Source organism: Dermacentor silvarum, chromosome 7 (assembly GCF_013339745.2).
Source record: "Dermacentor silvarum isolate Dsil-2018 chromosome 7, BIME_Dsil_1.4, whole genome shotgun sequence".
NCBI lineage: Eukaryota > Metazoa > Arthropoda > Arachnida > Ixodida > Ixodidae > Dermacentor > Dermacentor silvarum.
The window spans coordinates 41,499,696-41,517,239 of NC_051160.1; the positions used below are offsets into that span (position 1 = coordinate 41,499,696).

General features: G+C 46.3%; 1 protein-coding gene across 1 annotated transcript in view; it reads left to right on the forward strand.

The window, feature by feature from the left end:
- Positions 1–333: 333 nt before the first annotated feature.
- LOC119457938 (sushi, von Willebrand factor type A, EGF and pentraxin domain-containing protein 1) overlaps positions 334–17,544 on the forward strand; it is a 44,681-nt gene continuing 27,470 nt past the window's right edge. Inside the window, exons 1-5 of the mRNA XM_037719711.2 lie at positions 334–498; positions 3,967–4,180; positions 8,766–8,926; positions 11,781–11,988; positions 16,463–16,663. Coding sequence (XP_037575639.1) covers positions 4,015–4,180; positions 8,766–8,926; positions 11,781–11,988; positions 16,463–16,663 — 736 coding nt within the window. The 5' untranslated portion in view covers positions 334–498; positions 3,967–4,014. The remainder of the gene's footprint in view (positions 499–3,966; positions 4,181–8,765; positions 8,927–11,780; positions 11,989–16,462; positions 16,664–17,544) is intronic.

A 17,544-nucleotide genomic window follows, 5' to 3' on the forward strand; every position in this document is an offset into this window, starting at 1 on the left:
AATTTTGAGCTTACCCGGAGCTAAATCTTTCTCTTGAGCTCACCCTTGGCCCAAACCATTCATATTAAGTGGTAGTGCTCTTTCTTCCGCAGAAACCTAATCACTGAAATGGGTTGGTGTGCTCCTTTTTGATATCCACGCAACCTCCGTGTGTAGTTGCTGTTGTTAGGTGACTCACCCCAACGCGTCCCTTATCGAACGAGTGAGACCCCGGCGGCAGCCCTCCCTCGAGCGACGCCGCAATCACCGGGTCTCACTCGGTGTGCCATTACAGAAGTTTTTGCGAGGCTCCACCGAGATGGCGATAAGTACACGAAGGATTGGCGACGAAGACGGCGGCCACAGCAGAGGCAACGCAATTCTCTTGGTCCCGGCCTCTTTCTCCTGAGCGGGGCAGAATTTTTTTTTTTCCAGTTTGTTGCGCGATGAAATCTTCATGCCGGGCTCTGCTGGCATGCCTCGTTACCTGCATTTTCTACTGAGCCGACGTGGCCACAGGTGGGCATACACTTTATGTATATCTACGAGCAGTTTCGGTAAACTGTTGCTGGAGAGAGAGAGAGAGACGTTCCGGGGGTATCCGTAACAAGCGTTATGCGGTCTGTTCGCCGTAAGTCAGCACTTATAGAGTTGAAATAGCGCAATGTCTTGATGAACTGCAGCAGAAATGTTCGAAGAATATGGTTTCACAATGCCAACTTGATTAACAAACATACATATACTTTTGCGTGTAAATTAATTGGACGCTAATCTCAAGGACAGTCCACTGAGTGACATTAGGTGTTTTGTCTTTATACATTGTGCTTCTTCTTTAACGTCCTGATGTCGCAGCCTTGTTGCCCCTTCCCTTATCAGGCTGATCTGAAATTTTGGCCGCTTTATATAACGGTAGTTCCAGGTAACTTTAGTAAAGCTGTGCAAAGATAAAAATATATTTTAAAAACACTGTGACGGTCCGATTTTATGGCCTACGATGTTCGGTTTGCCAAACCTCTGATGCCCGAACACCGCAAGCTTTATATTAAAATCTTCCGCCGGGCTTTTCTTTTCTGTTTGGTTAAACAGCTTGGCTAGCGTAAGCGGGGACACAGAGTATGTATACAACAAAGAAGTTTTCTAGACTGCTTTATTCCTGTTTGATGGGTGACTATTCCAGGTATGGAAAAGCGCATTCGATGCTGTTGATTTATCGCGATAGCCATTATACGCGTAGTGCGCCGCCTATAGAGGCGCCACTCAAGGCCACCTAGCGAGCGCTTTCGAAAGCACACTCGGGAGCTGTAGCAGGCGACGTCCCTTAGCTGCAAGGATGGCTGAAGCTCGCGGCTGCCATTTCGCCTCTGTTCGGGTGTCAGATTGTTTCTTCTGCGGTGATGCCTGCAGGAAAGGCATGAAATTCTATGAGAGCAGACATGTAAATGATGTTACCTGAGTTTGGGATAACCCAGTCCGCGTACATGCCAAATGGATCCCGCAGACAACCGTTACGAAGCCCACTTACGAAGTATATCTCGTGTTAAGTAGCCTTTTAGTTTCGTCGACTAATTGGATCTCTCGATTGTCTTTTCTAAATTCTACCATTGTTGCATTACTCTTTCTCTACATCAATAACAAGCAGACGTCATTGGTGCAGACATACTTCGGACTACTACACATGGTGCGATGCCGACACACGTTGTACTGATCTAGCGCCACACCTGAATATTCACACGTGACGCCACTGAATAAGTGCCGTGAAAATCTCCCCATTGAGACCACTTGCAAAACTGTTAATGGAAATGCACACGTATCGTCAAGGAAGTCGCTAAAGGCACGGGTGAAAACGAGCGCGAGTTAGCGAACAAAACATCGAAATTATTATAATATGCACGCAATAAAGGCATTCACTTGTGAAACAAACAAGGCACCCTGCGTGGCAAGTCTGCTCAGGCAGCCGGAACCTTTAGTGACTTCAGAAACGTGACGCAAATGTTTGAGCGAAACTCAAGCAGTTCCCGCGCTGAGCTGCCCCTTGTCCAAAAAAAAAACAACAAAATGTTTCAAGTAACCACCAATTCAAACAGATCCTTAGGCGAAAAGAATCAAGCTGGTAAAAAATAATTTGCCTGCATGATTGAACCCCGCTGCAAACAATTAAACGCGAAAACTTCGTGCTAACATTTATCAAAGACAGTTCTGTGTGAAGCAACGAGCACCAGTTCAACATCTGTGAAGCCACCCATAAATTATTGCACTTAGGAACTCCCACGTGTATGAATGTGAAAGCATTGCGACGGCCGCGTTTGCTTACTCGCGTGGGCGTCCAGAGGAGCCGGGCGCATCTACTGACGCAGAAGTTGAAATCGAAAGTTCGTCCATCGGAGCACTACGAGAACTCACCGAAATCACCGCACCGACTGGCAGCGCCACGACGCGCGGCGCCATAGATATATAGACCGACCACCGGCGCCCTCTGTCTCTATGACCGCGTCACTATTTCTACCATGTCCGGCCGCGCCAGCGGATTTTCCGTTTCATGAGCCATATAATGTATTCGTATTAAACCATGTACTGCGTGACAGTGGTGCAACAGTTTAACGACAAAGCGTAAAACTAACAAAATCAGTACTTGCAAGCCACAGGAGCTTCGGCACATAACGCGATGCGCTCGTACAGTGGTGTACCCAGCTCTCTAGATAGGGTACACCACTGTCATCATCATCATCATCTTCATCACAAAGCAAATTACTGGATTTGAAAATAAAAGATGGTACATTTCGGTCTGGGAGAGAATCGAACCCGGACCTCCGGCGTACGAGACGAGCACGCTTCCCGTCGCAGAAATCTCACTGACTAAAGGTGTGGCCTGGTGCGTGCACTAACATGCTGCACTACAAGTGCTACGTCAAGTGTTACGTCAAGTGTTCATATGTGGCATTCAGGCGGTCGCCTTTAGTGCCACGCGTGCACTTTCCATTGCGGCTCGTTATGTCTTGCAAGACGTCTAGCCCCTATTGTATAACTTAATGCATTACCAATATGTCTTACAAAGAACTGTAGCCCCGTATGTATAACTTTGTGTATTACCAAATGTGCAGCAGTCTTTCGCCTTCTTCTGTTACAAGAGCGCAACACTTGCCAAACTTGCATTTGTGTGGTCAGGTTTGTCATCAGATATCCATGCTGCAAATATGTGTACATGAAAGGACTTACAAGTCCTTTAATGTACACATATGTTGTCCCCTCCCCTGCCCCTCTCCCCTCTCATCCCGTGGCGGCGCGGGTGATCTTCCTAGCTATACAGGTCTCTACTTTTGGTGGCGGTAGTCACATAGTGACCCTATTTGGGCTGCTTGTGACTAGTGTTCTTGTTTGCAGTCTTCATTGATATATTTCTTTTTGTTTACTTCTATGTCTTTCTCTTTCCTACGTAGCACATTTGAGATTTTGAACTTGCCGGCTCTCGAAAGGTACGCCTTTTCTATTTCTGCATTTAAGGTTTCGTGCATTTAAACTACCAACAAGCCGTTCCGTGAGAAAGTGCTTCTAGGACGTTAGCCGGACATAATACGCATCAACGAAACGAGCTATCAGGACCCTCTTAGAGTTTCATTGAGCACAGGCTTGGATTCAAGGCTGTCAACCGACCTTTCGGACATAAAGTATTTATACTCGCATTTACTGCCTACTTTCTAGATACTTGTTCCTGTTCTAGCTCCCTAATGAAATGGCGCAACCCACTCTGGGGAATCGGCCATGAATCGGGCGGTGAAAAAATTGTTATAACTAGAGGAATATTTCCTCTTACCCGTCTCTTTCTCCTCTCCCTCTTCCCTCTAAACAGAGTAGCATGCTAGAGGGCATTCAACTCGAGTTAGCCTCTCTGCAATCCCTCTAATAAGTTCTTTTAAGCAGCCAACTTGGCCCATTAAATATCGAACTGCTGTCAATGCTGTAAATCTCTGATCGCATTGAACAAATTTGTAGGAACACGCGGCAGGCCACTCCCACGCTGCACGGTTCCCGTGGGAGAGGATGAACTCCACGGGCACCGACCTGGTGTTCCTTCTCGACCGGTCCGGGAGCGTAGGTCATGAGGGCTTCGAGACGGAGCTGACGTTCGTCGACAACTTCGTCAACTACTTTGAGGTGATGCCCAACGCTACGCGGGTCGCGATCGTCTCCTTCAGCGACACAGTCGGTGAGCCGAGCACCTTTTCTGCCTTCGAATTGCTCTCTCTCTCTGTCTGGCTTACATTTCCCGCTCATGGGTGACCGAATGAAGCGTTACACAGAGGCCTACGTTTTTCTCTAAGAATTCATTTTCAATAAAATGTTGCACATACGGCTGTCTCGTTCTTGCTTAAAGGGTCGCGGAAACCGCTTTTGTCATGCAAATAGACATAGAGGGTATTTACTAAGGAATGCTTTCTCACCAGAATTTCGTGTCAGCACGTTATAATAACAAAAATACGAGTTAAACATTAGCCTACCCTGAAACCAAGGCGTTCCACCGCAGCTTTTCACCATGCGGCCATCGCTATGTCCCGCCTCCTTCAAGTTATGGCTCGCATGTTGTTCACTTCTGGTTGATTTGAACCGAGCGTGTTGCCACTTCTCTTTCCTAAGCAGTTTTTATCAGTAAGCATGGGCTACATGAAGCGAAATGTAAAGGCGAATTGGGTGCGGCGGAGGTAGACGCGGCGGCAGTTCGCACAATGCTCGCTGACGTTTATTTTTTTTTTTTTTTAGTACTACATAAGACCAAAAGAGACGAATGCTGCCATGCATTCGCCGAATTCGCCGTATTGTTACGAGCGTATCTGCAATGTACAAGCTACCATGCCGCTATTTCCGGTAATATTTCGACTTGATAATCGCCTGATAACATGAAAATATATATACGTACGTTTACGATTGTTTCTACATACTCTCGAAAGATTTCTTTGTAGACGACAGCGGAAAAAAAAGCGCTGCGATAACTTGTGAATTTGATCATATGTGCTATCTATAACGTTCTCGCGATACTCTAGAATATAAAAAAATGGAATTACGGAGAAAAAAAAAAGAACAGTCATTGGAAATCGAGTCCGCACTTCCTGCATGGGAGACGGAAACGGCACCACTACACGAGTAGCTAAAGTTATTTTTACATTGTATTTTGTGCAATTAGTGAAATAATGTATGTAGAGAAATAAGTTCAGAGTATTTACGTGCCTAAACCCCAATCTGATAATGAGGCCCGCCGTAGTGGGGGCATGCCTCATTATCAGCCCTACATTTGCCCACCTTCCATAACAACAAAAAAACTTGAAAGCAGAAGTTGACCACTTAATGAAAAGTGCATACCAATCTCGCCGACATTCATTCTGATCGTAAATGTCCCTCATATGCATAATCATACGAGAGAAATGTGCTCTTGAGGAAATCATTCTTTCCGCGTTTCGGTCTGGCATACCAGTTTTCCATACGCCATGTCTTATGACACGTTGTAAAGCACATCGAATTACTTCTAAACGCTTTTTTTCCCCGGATCGTGGCTATTTAGAATATGTTCTTCCATCATTCTATGCATATTGCAGTGAAACTTCACTTGAACAAACTTTTAAGAGACCATAGGAAAAAGTTCGTTAAAGTGAAAGTTCACTGAACTGAAATAGCGAACCCTTTCCCTTTCCTTCCCTTCCCTTTCCTCTTCCCTCTGAACAGAGTAGCATGCTAGAGGGCATTACTCGAGTTAGTTGTTGAAACAACAGTTGTTGAAAGGAAATTTGAACCATTTTATTTGCAATGCTGCTTATTTGAATGTGAATTTCTGATTATTTAGCATGTTTTGAAGATTGCTGTAGTCTTTTGTTGCACTTGCGCGCTTAGGACTGCACTGCTTGCGTCAAAGCCAGTGACATCGAAAAGTGCTGCCAATTCCACAGCCTTCTCTTGAATCCTGAGTCCTGAAACCGGAATATTTATGGATCGTAAATCCTTTAGCCATGTGGAAACAGCGTCGTCTACTTTAATAAAATATCCAGTGCACAGTTATTTGGTAGCGGGCCCGAGCTATGTACTGTCCGATGTGGCTGCGATTCCTTGACGCTGGCTCCTAATTGTCGACAATGATGACGCCGGGATCCCAAATGACTTCGCAACGTCGACTTGGCGCTGCCCGGAGTCCAGCCTACGCAGAAGATCCAGTTTTTCGTGTATACAATAAAATGGCTCTTTGGCAAATGCGGAACCTGCGGCGAGCGCTGAAAGCGCCTTTCTTTTCAAAACTGCATGTGGGTGACCTCTTTGCTGACCAAGAGGTTGTTGTTGACACTGATGTGCAACGCTTGCGTCTTCTACCGCGTGTAGTCGCTGCCGCTTACTCCCAGCACACACCTGCAGCGCAAGGTGCGCCTAATACAGCGCTGGTACCATACATATTCCTGCCTCCAAACAAGACGTCACTGCTCCCATTTTCATGTGACAAATCCTCCGCATCCCATCGGCTACCCCATAGCCAGAGCTGTAGCAAATAATCCACATTCTCAGGCAGAAGTGGGCCATGGCTTGAAGAAACGTGTAGATTTATTATATTTGTGTGTTCATTTTAAAGATTACACAAATTACTGTGAATACGTATGCAGTTAAAAATAAGCGTAAGGTAGCGTCATGTTTCAAGCATTCCCTATGACGCAACGTGGGTAACCAATCGGATAGCTAGCCCAACTGATGAACATTTTTAGTCCTTATAATAAATATCAGGCTTTGCGCGAAGAGCCCTAATGTGTCACTTAATGATCGCAAGGACCTACCCTATCAAACCAGTACGTCTGTACACAATCTTCCAAATCATTTTAGGGTCATTTTAAGTATCGCTGCAAGATCGCATTTTCTAGTCGAGATCGTACTGTTACCGCTAAATCAGATCGTGCCTGGTAGTGTTACTTGCCTAGTTTAGGAAGAAAAAAAGTGCGCATTTGACTTTGTATGGGTCCCTCGCCGTGAGGGCTGTTTAAAACATGGCGGGTCTGTCACTTCCGGCGTCTGCAGCACAGCAACGAAGGGCCTTCGAGATTAGTTTCCGAGATTCGCTGGTGGGGTTGGCGTGGACATCTAGACATAGGCAAGTTCACATTAGTTTGTTGGCATACAAGGCAAGTAACCGTGCCTAGTGTTATAGTGAACGATCTGGAGCATAAAATGCGGTCTCTCCGCGTAATGTGTGCTAAAACAAAGCAGCAGCACGCGCGAAATTGTTTTTTAATGATTTTAATGAAAAAAACGCGGGTCCCTGTACTCCATTTGATGCCTAGCAGGCGACGTTGTGTAATCTACGCAAGCAGCGTGGTCACACAGGTCTCACTCCGCGAGTTTCGCAACGTCGTTGTTTCTTATTTGCGACGCTTTCTACAATGTAGCTATTTCATGTATTACAACTACAAGCTGTGGAGCGTAAGTTTACATCGAAACACGTCATACTTGCACACTTTTAGCGCTGCTCGTATTACATGCACTGTGTTTAGGCCGCGAGCGCCGGCGGTGCAGTTTGGCTGCTTGTCACGGAAACGCGTCGAGTCCGCTAGTTAGATAGTAAACAGTTGCAGTCGTGCGACGCCTTCCACCTATTCTTACATTATATTTGGCGACATAAAATTCTGAGCTTTATTCCTACATCGAAATACGTGACGCATGCACGTGTCTTTCTTTTGTGCACGTGAAGCACTATATTTTGTTTCCGAATGCCTTACTAGCGTTGTCTGCTACGTCTGAACCGGAGCCTTCTGCACAAAAGACTGGCGGGCTGAACATTGAAAAATTAAAATTACGATGTATCTCCTCAGTTCATAAAGAGGCTACGGTTGAAAGTGACGGCGACAGCTCCACACTAAAACGAATGATTGCTTTACTTTTCTATTGTACAATTAACTGCCGTGGGACTTCATTACCTGAGGGTATTTTATGATGATGTTTGTGCTAGCCACTAAAACTTTGACGCTGTTGTCGAAACTGCTAGTGCCATTTTTAATTGTCTTTTTGTTGTATTTGCTCCATTCTATCGCATCCTCGATTGTAACGCGCAACTTAGTTTTCGTACTTGAAAAAGAAATTGCTATACTTTTGATAGTCTCCTCCCCAAATGTTCGTGGCAAGAGAGAGAAATCGTGGTCTGTTGTCGCTTGGGAAAAAAAATTACAACTTTGAATTCACTAGAGGTGCGATTTGGCCGTCAGCTGTATGTAATGTTCAACGATTATAAACTTAAGCGCCCGCAAGATATTCCGGCCCCCGCCGTAAGGCCAAACAGGGCATTCGAGATAAGAAGGCTGAATTAGAGACAGCAGAGTGGAACTAGAACACTACCTATCGCACTTTTGCTATCGTATTCGATTGTAACGCGCATATCGTAATTCAGTGAGTATATCGGGAATAAAGTAAAAAAAAGATTGGTAGGTCCATATTCAATAATTTCAAATTAACTTATCGCGCGCAACATAATGGCCCGTATATTCATATGATGCCCCGTATTCCTCATATGATACAAGCGAACACCTGGGTTTGTCTATGAGATCCCAATAATGTTCACACGGGACAATCTACTATCGATGTACGCGAACATATGGTTTCTATATGGGATCGGCATATCTTCATTCAACATTATTAGATAGGGGGTATATGCATTTTTGTTTTTTTATATAGGAAAGTCTTCGCAAACGCATTGTTTACCACTATTTAAATTACTGTGCCTTGTCTCCCTCCCCACAATTCCGCTCGTCCTAGCTGTGTATATTTTTTTTTCTCAGTCGTGCATGCCGACTTCATCAAGGAGCCCGGCAACAAGTGTCAACTTTCGAGACTAAAGCAAAGCGCAATCAACATCGCCGACTATCACGGCACCAACACGGGCGCCGGTCTCCGGAAGGTTCGGAGGATATTCAAAAACAGCCGCGAGCACGTGCACAAGGTGAGTGATTCCAACATGCACTTTAATGCATGCGGCTGAGCGCACCGCCAAGCCAGCCACCTGATGGAGCCTAAAACGAGCAACGGCGCCCACGCTGAAGCTGTCGGACGCCATACCATTCACCTATTCATCTGGGTATATTTATCCGCCTTCATGACCGCGAGAGGCGCTAGCTAACACGCCAGCGGCTAATCTTAAACACAAATATCCAAGAAAATGGATGGGTGGGTTCGCGTCGCACTATAGTTTTATTGGTAAATAACCGCACGCGTAGTGCGGAAGAAAACGATTCCGGTCCCACCGGCGGCAAGTAATCGTTTCACCCACTGTCTGTTCCTACATTCTTATTACTTCTACATTTCACTTAAACATAACGTGGAATTTTTCCTTACGCTTTCTCTGGTCTCATTGTCCGCCTTCTTCATGTCGGTTAACATAAAAATTTGCCGCGTATCTGCGTGCTTCGCTGCAAATGTCGTCGAAAGACGATAGTCTTCTGCCGGCCGTACTACATGAGTGCTGGTCTGATCCGCGGCCACCCGTGATGCTGTTCTCGTACCATTTCCGTCCTGGCATGAAGGTTTGTTTGAACAGATTTCATTTTACCGCATTATTTCATCAAGCGGCCATTTATGTTTTGCCCTGCCTCAGACAGCGCTTCCCTTATGTTGAATTGGCCGCATCTGGCTGGCATTGATAAAATTGAGGAGGCGCTGCGTGAGACATGGACGCCATCTGGCAATACATCGGGAAACATGAGCTTGTGCAGAGGGTTTGCTTCTTCCATGGCAGAGGGCGCTCGTCGGCGCGCAGTCGGGGAACGTCGTTCGTCGGCGCGCATAGCATGGCATTTTCAGCGCAGCTTAAGAAACTAGGGTCTTTAGAGTTACGTATCTATGTATTGTCTATTAAAGGAACACACCTCCTAATACTTACCTAGTGATGTTGCGCCTCCGATATGCGTAATATTTACTTTGCGATCGATAACGTTCACAAGTATGAACAGCCGTACCAGTTTAAGTAGTGTGGGCGGTAAGCAAGTGGTCCAACTTTTGCCGGGTGGCTGAATCGGGTGACAGACAGACAAACAGACAGACAGACAGACAGACCAAATTTTCAGCGTTTAAGTTCCCCAAGAAAGACTATCGTCTTTAAGAAAGCAATCGTACCCCTGCAGCTGGGATGACATTATTCTCGACCGTGTATTCTTTTGACACTTAGCCGTCAACTTGCTTCGAGAATACAGCAACGGTATCTGCAACTATTCATGCAGCCTTCAGGCAACTTGCAGGAATGTTGCAGACGCATTCGTTGGCAGGCGTTCCCCCATTCGCTAAACGCGCGCTGGTGAAACTAGCGCTTCAATATCGACAGCCTCCTGCAGCGGCTGAGCAACTATGTCGTTTAGCCGCTTAAAGGGGGGGGGGGGGGGGGTTCAGATAGGCACTGCTGGAAAAACACGGCCCTCGCCCGTGAGCTTACTACACGAGGGTGCAGCATAAATATCATCATGTGGTGAAATTCATGTTAACATAAGTGGAAGCCGAGCTAAGTCGGTACATTGTCCTACGGTCTGCCGCCAGTGAACGGCAACTTGGCTAATAAAGCACAAAGCGGATGCATTCGCTACTGGACATTCGCAAGATTGTTTTGGCGCTCTCAGTGCTTTCTTTTTTTTTTACCGTATTTGTTTAACTCCGTAAACTCCGCAAATTATTTCAAATAATAACGTCGGCCACACACCGTGTACATTGTCTCGGTTTCCCGTGCGCTGGCCGTACGATCAAAGAACAACGTTTAAAGAACTCTGGAAGTGGAAAACCAGACTACATTACTTATGCAAGGGCACAGTTGGGCAAGTCTAACATTCTACAAAATGGTCTATCGTTGTCTAGCGTTGTCCTCATTGACTTGCGGCTGCTCTGCGAAATAATCGCGCATTTATTGCCATGTTTTGCCCCTGTTTCCCGTCCACAGGATTTGCCTACAAAGTAGACGCACGGAAATTATTAGCAATCGACTAATATAGCGCTCGATTGATGCCGTCATTGACGTCTTCCGCCTCGGGCTTCCTTTGCCCGCACTTACCATCTACTGACCTTACCCGTAGAAATCAGATTTAGCCTTCGAACCCTACGCGACGTCGTCCATGATTATGGCATTTACAAACACACACGTACTTATAAATGCTTGCAAACGCCCAGCCAAGCTTGAAATGAAATAAAAAAGAAGATTAACTTCTGCGACACATTGCCAGGTTACGGTGGTAGCCACAGTGAGACACACCGCGTTTACGTGAACGTCATACTGGTGTGTCTTTTCTGATTGCTAACGCATCAATTTATATAAATGGTGGCAGTGCTATAGAAAGGGCGAATAACATTGTTGCAGCAGGAGATGCGACATTCAGAGTTGTAGGCCTTCTCATGCGGTGCATGTGAACGCATGCGTATCGTATCGAGGGAGAAAGGGAACGGTGACATGGCGGCCGGCGTATGCTCCCCTCCACTAATTTGTAAAGGCACTCATAAACGCGTTCCTGCCTGCTTAGTGAGAAAGTGGGATATGGCACTTAAAAACGCATTCGCCCTGTGTTACCGATATGTGCTAAGAAATGCCATTCGCAATGCTCGTCAGCGGTTCACTCTCTCTACTCTTAGTCAACTTCACTGCCCGGCCGTGAGTTCTGTTCGCTATAATTATGCTTCACCGCAATAGTTTTTGCATGATTCAGCTCATTGCGCTGATACATTGGGGACTAAAGCACACCCGCCATTATGGAACGCATGTGGGACCCTCGCCGTCGCTATATGTAGGCACGGCTGCTCTGGTCTGCGATCATAATACGTTACAGGTGCTGGTCCTGGTGACGGATGGTCTGCCGACGGTGGGGCCGGATCCTGTGGTAGAGGCGAACAAGCTCAAGGATGCAGGCGTCGAGATATTCGTGTTCGCCATTGGAAGACTCCTCATCAGGCGAGTTCTAGGAGAGTTGGCATCGTCCGGGGACCACCTCTTCGAGTGCGATGACGTCGTTCACTTCCGGAGGAGCTTTGATCCGGGTAAGTCTTCGAGCTTAGAGCTGTTTCGGCACGTAACAAGCCCGACTTTGCCAAATTTTTATGCGCGCTTTTTTTTTTTTTTTGCATTTCGGAAAACCGGGGAGCACAAAACGAAGTACTCAACTTCATTCGACGAATCGTTCAACAAATTAATCAATATTCTCGCCTCCGAATGTAAAGAAATTTATATATTTTATTGATTGGTAACGGTACAGTGTAACACATATGATATATGGTATGATAACGTACTTCGTACACGTCTTATTCATTAGAAATTAATCCTTAATCTCAGTTTATCCGCAAAAAAATTAATTCATCGACTTGTTTTCTGTATCATGATTACCTTATCAGCATGCTGGGATTTGCCCGGAATAGAGCAGTTAGATTCATCTCGCGTAGGTACTACCATCTTTGTCTCCCGGCATTAGCCCTTCCATATAAAGCAAGCATTTCACTTCAGTCATTGGGAACTCACCCCGCTATTAATCTTCTTTGTCATTTCCACACGTGCGTTTACGGCAATAGGTCGCACCCTCTGCCGCTTCATCCTACAGGACGAGCTTGACGGCGCCTTCACATTATGCTCATTTTTATGCAAATGTAGGGTCATATACCAACATTTTTATTGAAAATGTAAGAATCTGCGTTGCTTCGCATTCAGTGCACAATGGAACGATATTTCAGATTACATAGCATCCATATCAAACTACGAAACATTTCGCCGGAACCAGCGCTGCTTTTCTCTCACTAGTGCATAACACTGTTCCATTGTATTTCACCATTGTTCTTTTTTAATCTTTGTATGTACGTACATTTGTTACTTTTTTATTTGGATTTGCATTTTATTGCGATAGCAACGATATGAACACTCCAAAGCTGATTTCTGCCGTCGGCGTCGTCGTCGCCGTCACCGCGAGGTTTTCTATGACGTCAACGGCGATAAAACCGTCGCCGCGCTCCGGACGCTTTATGAGCAAGTGAAAGGGCGCGAGGGATGCGCGCTTTCACGGGGAGCGAACGCACGTCGGAGAGCAAACGCGCGTTCTGCGCCGTGCTTCCTGAAGGGCTGCAGAATTAAGCGTCTCTTTCCTCCTTTACAATCGCCATATATAGAGAACAAACACGGCGTCTTCCGTCGCGCGAAAGGCCGTGGGGGGACGGGAGGGAGGGAGGGAGGGAGGGAGGGGAGGCGACGTTTAGCTGCGGTACCAAATGCGTATTTATATAGAAACGTTGCGAGGCGAGAAGTTGGGTAAGATTTCAGACGCTGCTCGACGAGTGTCCCATTCTGATCTCGTCGAAAACCTCCGAGCCGCCCCCAGAGGCACCGGCAACAGTCACCAACGCCGCACGCGTTCGGTGCGAACGCGGGCAAAACGCCGACGGCGTCGACAACGTACAGTTCTGCGCGTTGCTGGTGCTGCTGCATGTCCAAGTTTATACAGCTGATAAAACTACTATCCTTACTCCGTATAGCTCTTTATTATTGCGATAGCAATTATATGGACACTCAAAAGCAGATTTCTGCCGTCGGCGTCGCCGTCGCCGTCGGCGTCGCCGTCGCCGTCGCCGTCGCCGTGAGGTTCCGTATGACGTCAATGGAGATGAAATCGTGGCCGCGCGCCGCCGAACGCTGTATGTGCGAGTGAAAGGGCGCGAGGGACGCGCTCTTTCACGGGGAGTGAACGCACGGCGGAGAACAAACGCGCGTTCTGCGCCGTGCTTCCTTAAGGGCTGCAGAAGTAGGCGTCTCTTTCCTCCTTTACAATCACCATATATGTAGAGCAAACGCGCCTTCTTCCGATGCGCGAGAGGCCGTGGGGGAGGGGGGGGAAGGGGGAGGGAAGGGAGGCGACGTTTAGCTGCGGCACCAAGTGCCTATTTATATCAGAGGCTCCGGCAACAGTCACCAACGCCGCACGCATTTTGAGCGAACGCGGGCAAAATGCCGACGGCGTCGACAACAGTTCGGCGCGTTGCCGGTGCTGCTGCATGTCCAAGTTTATACAGCTGATAAAGCTAATATCATTACTCCGTATATCTCTCTACAAATTTGCTATCGCAATTGATGCTTCACCTTTCAGGTGAAACTGCGACAACTTTTTTAATTTGCTATCGCAATTGATGCTTCGCCTTTCGGGTGAAACTGCGACAAATTTTTTTCTTCCTCTATAAATTATTATGCCCCTTTACACAAGGCCCTTTAATGGGCCTTCGAGCTATTGTAACTGAATAAATTAATGAATGAAAGAATAAGCAAGTAAATAAACAAATACTATCATTGCTCTTACATTGCGTATTGTATAAGCAATGTACGCCATGTTTGCGTTTTCGTCATGGTTGCGTTTTTCCACGGCTCCCAACGAGCGCGGGAAGAAGGGAAGACAAGATGGCTTCACACCGGATGGTGTCATTGGTCCGTGAGCGAGGTCTCCGATGTCGTGCCCTGAGTTATGTGTGTTTCCTCAACTTCTAAAGTTATTGCGCGCATAACTGCGCCTTTATCCATGAAAGTGCCTCCCGCTCATCTCTCAGCGTCGCGCCAATTTGATTACTTGGGTGGAGGAGCTACTAATAATCGTGGGAACCGCCAAAGTTACCCCAACTCATACGACTGTGCTACAATAGCAATAATGTCAGCGCGGTTATCTCCGCGTGCGTCAGATTGCGGCTAGTGTGCTGCGGCAAGTGTGCCGTTATAGACCGGCGTTACGAGTACATTAGACATGCGTAATAATTCTTTGTATTTGTAATACTGTTGGCAGAAACTGTGAAGCGTGAGTCAATGGGCAAGTTATTTCTGATGAAGAAATTGTCAGGAATGCAGCCTGCAACTGTAATCACACTGCCTAAAACTTGCCGCTTGTGGCGCGTTGTGTGACAAAGAGCATTTATTTGAATTTACTTGGATCTTTTATTCGATTATTGTAAAAATGTTGTTTCTGTCCTTCCTTTATAGTTTTTATAATGGCTGTGACAAATGTCAGCAGCAGTCTGCTTCACTTTTTACCAGTACTCGAGATGCAAACAAGTTTAAAAACTTGTTCATGCTTTGTATGGCCTACTTAACGACTTTACTGTTCTTCTCGAATTATTCATCTTCAATTTATTTGGTTTGCTTACGTTGCCAGTGAAATCTTTATTTGTTTAGTTTTATCTCACGAGCGTTGCGTTAATAAAGGACGCATACATATTGTGCACTTTTGTGTATTTGAAAATCAGGTATGAAACTGGGATATGTATTGATCCTGTACTGTCTTCATTTGTCAATAAAACACGGAGACTAATGGTTTGGGTTGCAGTTGGACTTAATTCTTTTTGTTCTTTTCAGCACGTCATTTATAATGAACGTAAGAAATTGTTAAGACAGATTACGCACCAACAGTGTGCAACACGCGGTAGAAAACCACGCAGCTGGCACAACGATATAAAAAAGACGGTGCAGTAGCACTCAAAAAAAAAAAGAAAGAAAGAAAAACTTGGCGGACGCTTAAACTTTGCCTTTAAGAGTGGAACACGAAAGCATTCGAAGATCCTTGACTGCTTCTCACGCTTCCAGGTAACTGTAGTTTATGTAACCGTAATGTTTACTGGGAAACGCTGGCGGTGAACGCAATGCACGAAGGTGAGCTTTCTGGTAGCCACGCGGCCCCTTGCGTGGGCCGATCCCGGAGGTCGTGAACAGCCGCGCCAAAAAATTGCATCAATTTCAGGTTTTCGCTATTGCTTCCCACTTTCAATTTTTCACTGTGACAAGATTTAAACATAAAGCCATTCGCTGTCGGTGTTTTGTTTCATGACATTTGTTTGTGGGCTTTCTTTCTCAAAATTCCGTATATAACCCACATATACTACATGTCATATAGCAAGGCGTGGCATATACGTATGTCTAAATATATTTGGAAATTTTCGCTCATGGGACGCCGGACGCCGACACAAGATTTTCTGCGATAAGGGGCCGTTAACGCTATCGCGGTAAAAGAAAAGGTAAAGCATTGAGGTTTTGCTGCTGACATGCGCGCGGCGCCACGCACGCCGCAGACGGCGCCACTTCTTCAAGTCAACGCTGCAACGCATGAAGAGGATGCGCAACAGCGAGAACACTCCGCCGCCGCTCAAAAAAAAAATGTGGAAATTCCTTTAAAAGTTTCGCTGCAATATCTTCTGAGGCAGTGTGCTGTTGTCGTGTGACAATTAGTCGAGTATGACCTTTTTGTTCTTTTTAGCCCATGTCTTATGCCGGCTATGCCCAACATCATGCTTCAATTGAAGCCAGAAGAGATGAGTTATCGCTGTAGCGCGGCTATCACCGCAATAGCACGCGAGACGAAATGGGAATGTGCACAGCGCGGCGTACATGAAGTGCATCGTCATGGTCCCTGTTCTTTGTACGCACTACTGCCCCCAGAAAAATTCCGGAGCGACGATATGCCCCGTGATTCGTACAACTGCGGATGAGGTGGCTTCCGCGCAGATGGCTCAAGAGACCGGTGGAGAGCGTCGGAGAGCCCGCGAAACTGCGACCATCTCTGCAACAGCCCGTACCGCGGGCAGCCGGACGACCCGGGTTGCTGCAGAAGGAACGCCGTCTGCGGCTGTGACCTCTCCACGGGCGCGAGCGCCTGCCTCTGTGGACCGGGGTTCTACGGGGATGGTGTCCGTGGCGAATGCACGCGTGAGTTGTTGCTCTTTCGCGGCTGCTGACTTATACGTAAATATTACTGGTTCAAATGTTGCTGCGCATACTATATGCTATAACCTGTCGACTGCATCGCGTGTTGTAAAGAAAACAGAACAGAGGCCGACTGAGGAGAAGAAATTTCAAAATCCATTAAGTTTGGACCCCCACACAGGACCCTTGTTTGAGCCTCGTTCAAGCCAAACTACTTCTTTGTTATTTTTTCATTGGGTCGGTTGGCAGTACTTCCGTTTTCTTCTTCATAGTTTCCGAGGTTATTTCATTAAAATATCGCTTGTATGCCGCTTAGTGTGTTCCACTTCCTTCCAGCAAGCAAACTAGTCAATTCGATGCGGGGTATTCAGCTTCTTTTCTGCGTATTACAACACGAACACGCCTTGATATCGTCCGTCCCCTAGCGTGTAATTTTGACGCCTGTGTGATCCACAAGGATAATTATAATTTTAGAAAGCCATTCGCTGAAAAATTTAGCAGACTTCTCTCTGCATAGAGATCACTCAATCCCTATGCTAATTTACTTAAGCCGCAAGAACGTTTTGACAGCAGACAGTGATATACTACAATGACAATGACAGCCTATCAGCCCCTGAGAGACTATCTTTCACAACAAAAGGATTCTCGAATCACAAAAAAAAAACAAGTGTTTGCAGAGGTGTAAGGGTGTAAGTTGTAGACAAATTTACACCGTTTTTCACTTTTAAGGGTGTCAATTATTTCACAGTGTAGCACGCTCCTCATTAAGCCTGAGACGCCCAAAGTGCAACGCTTAAGACTGAGCTCGAATCTGTGGAGAAATGACAATCTGAATAGGCTGTCGTATACTTAGAGAGTTAGCGGTGTTAAATTTTGGTCTAATT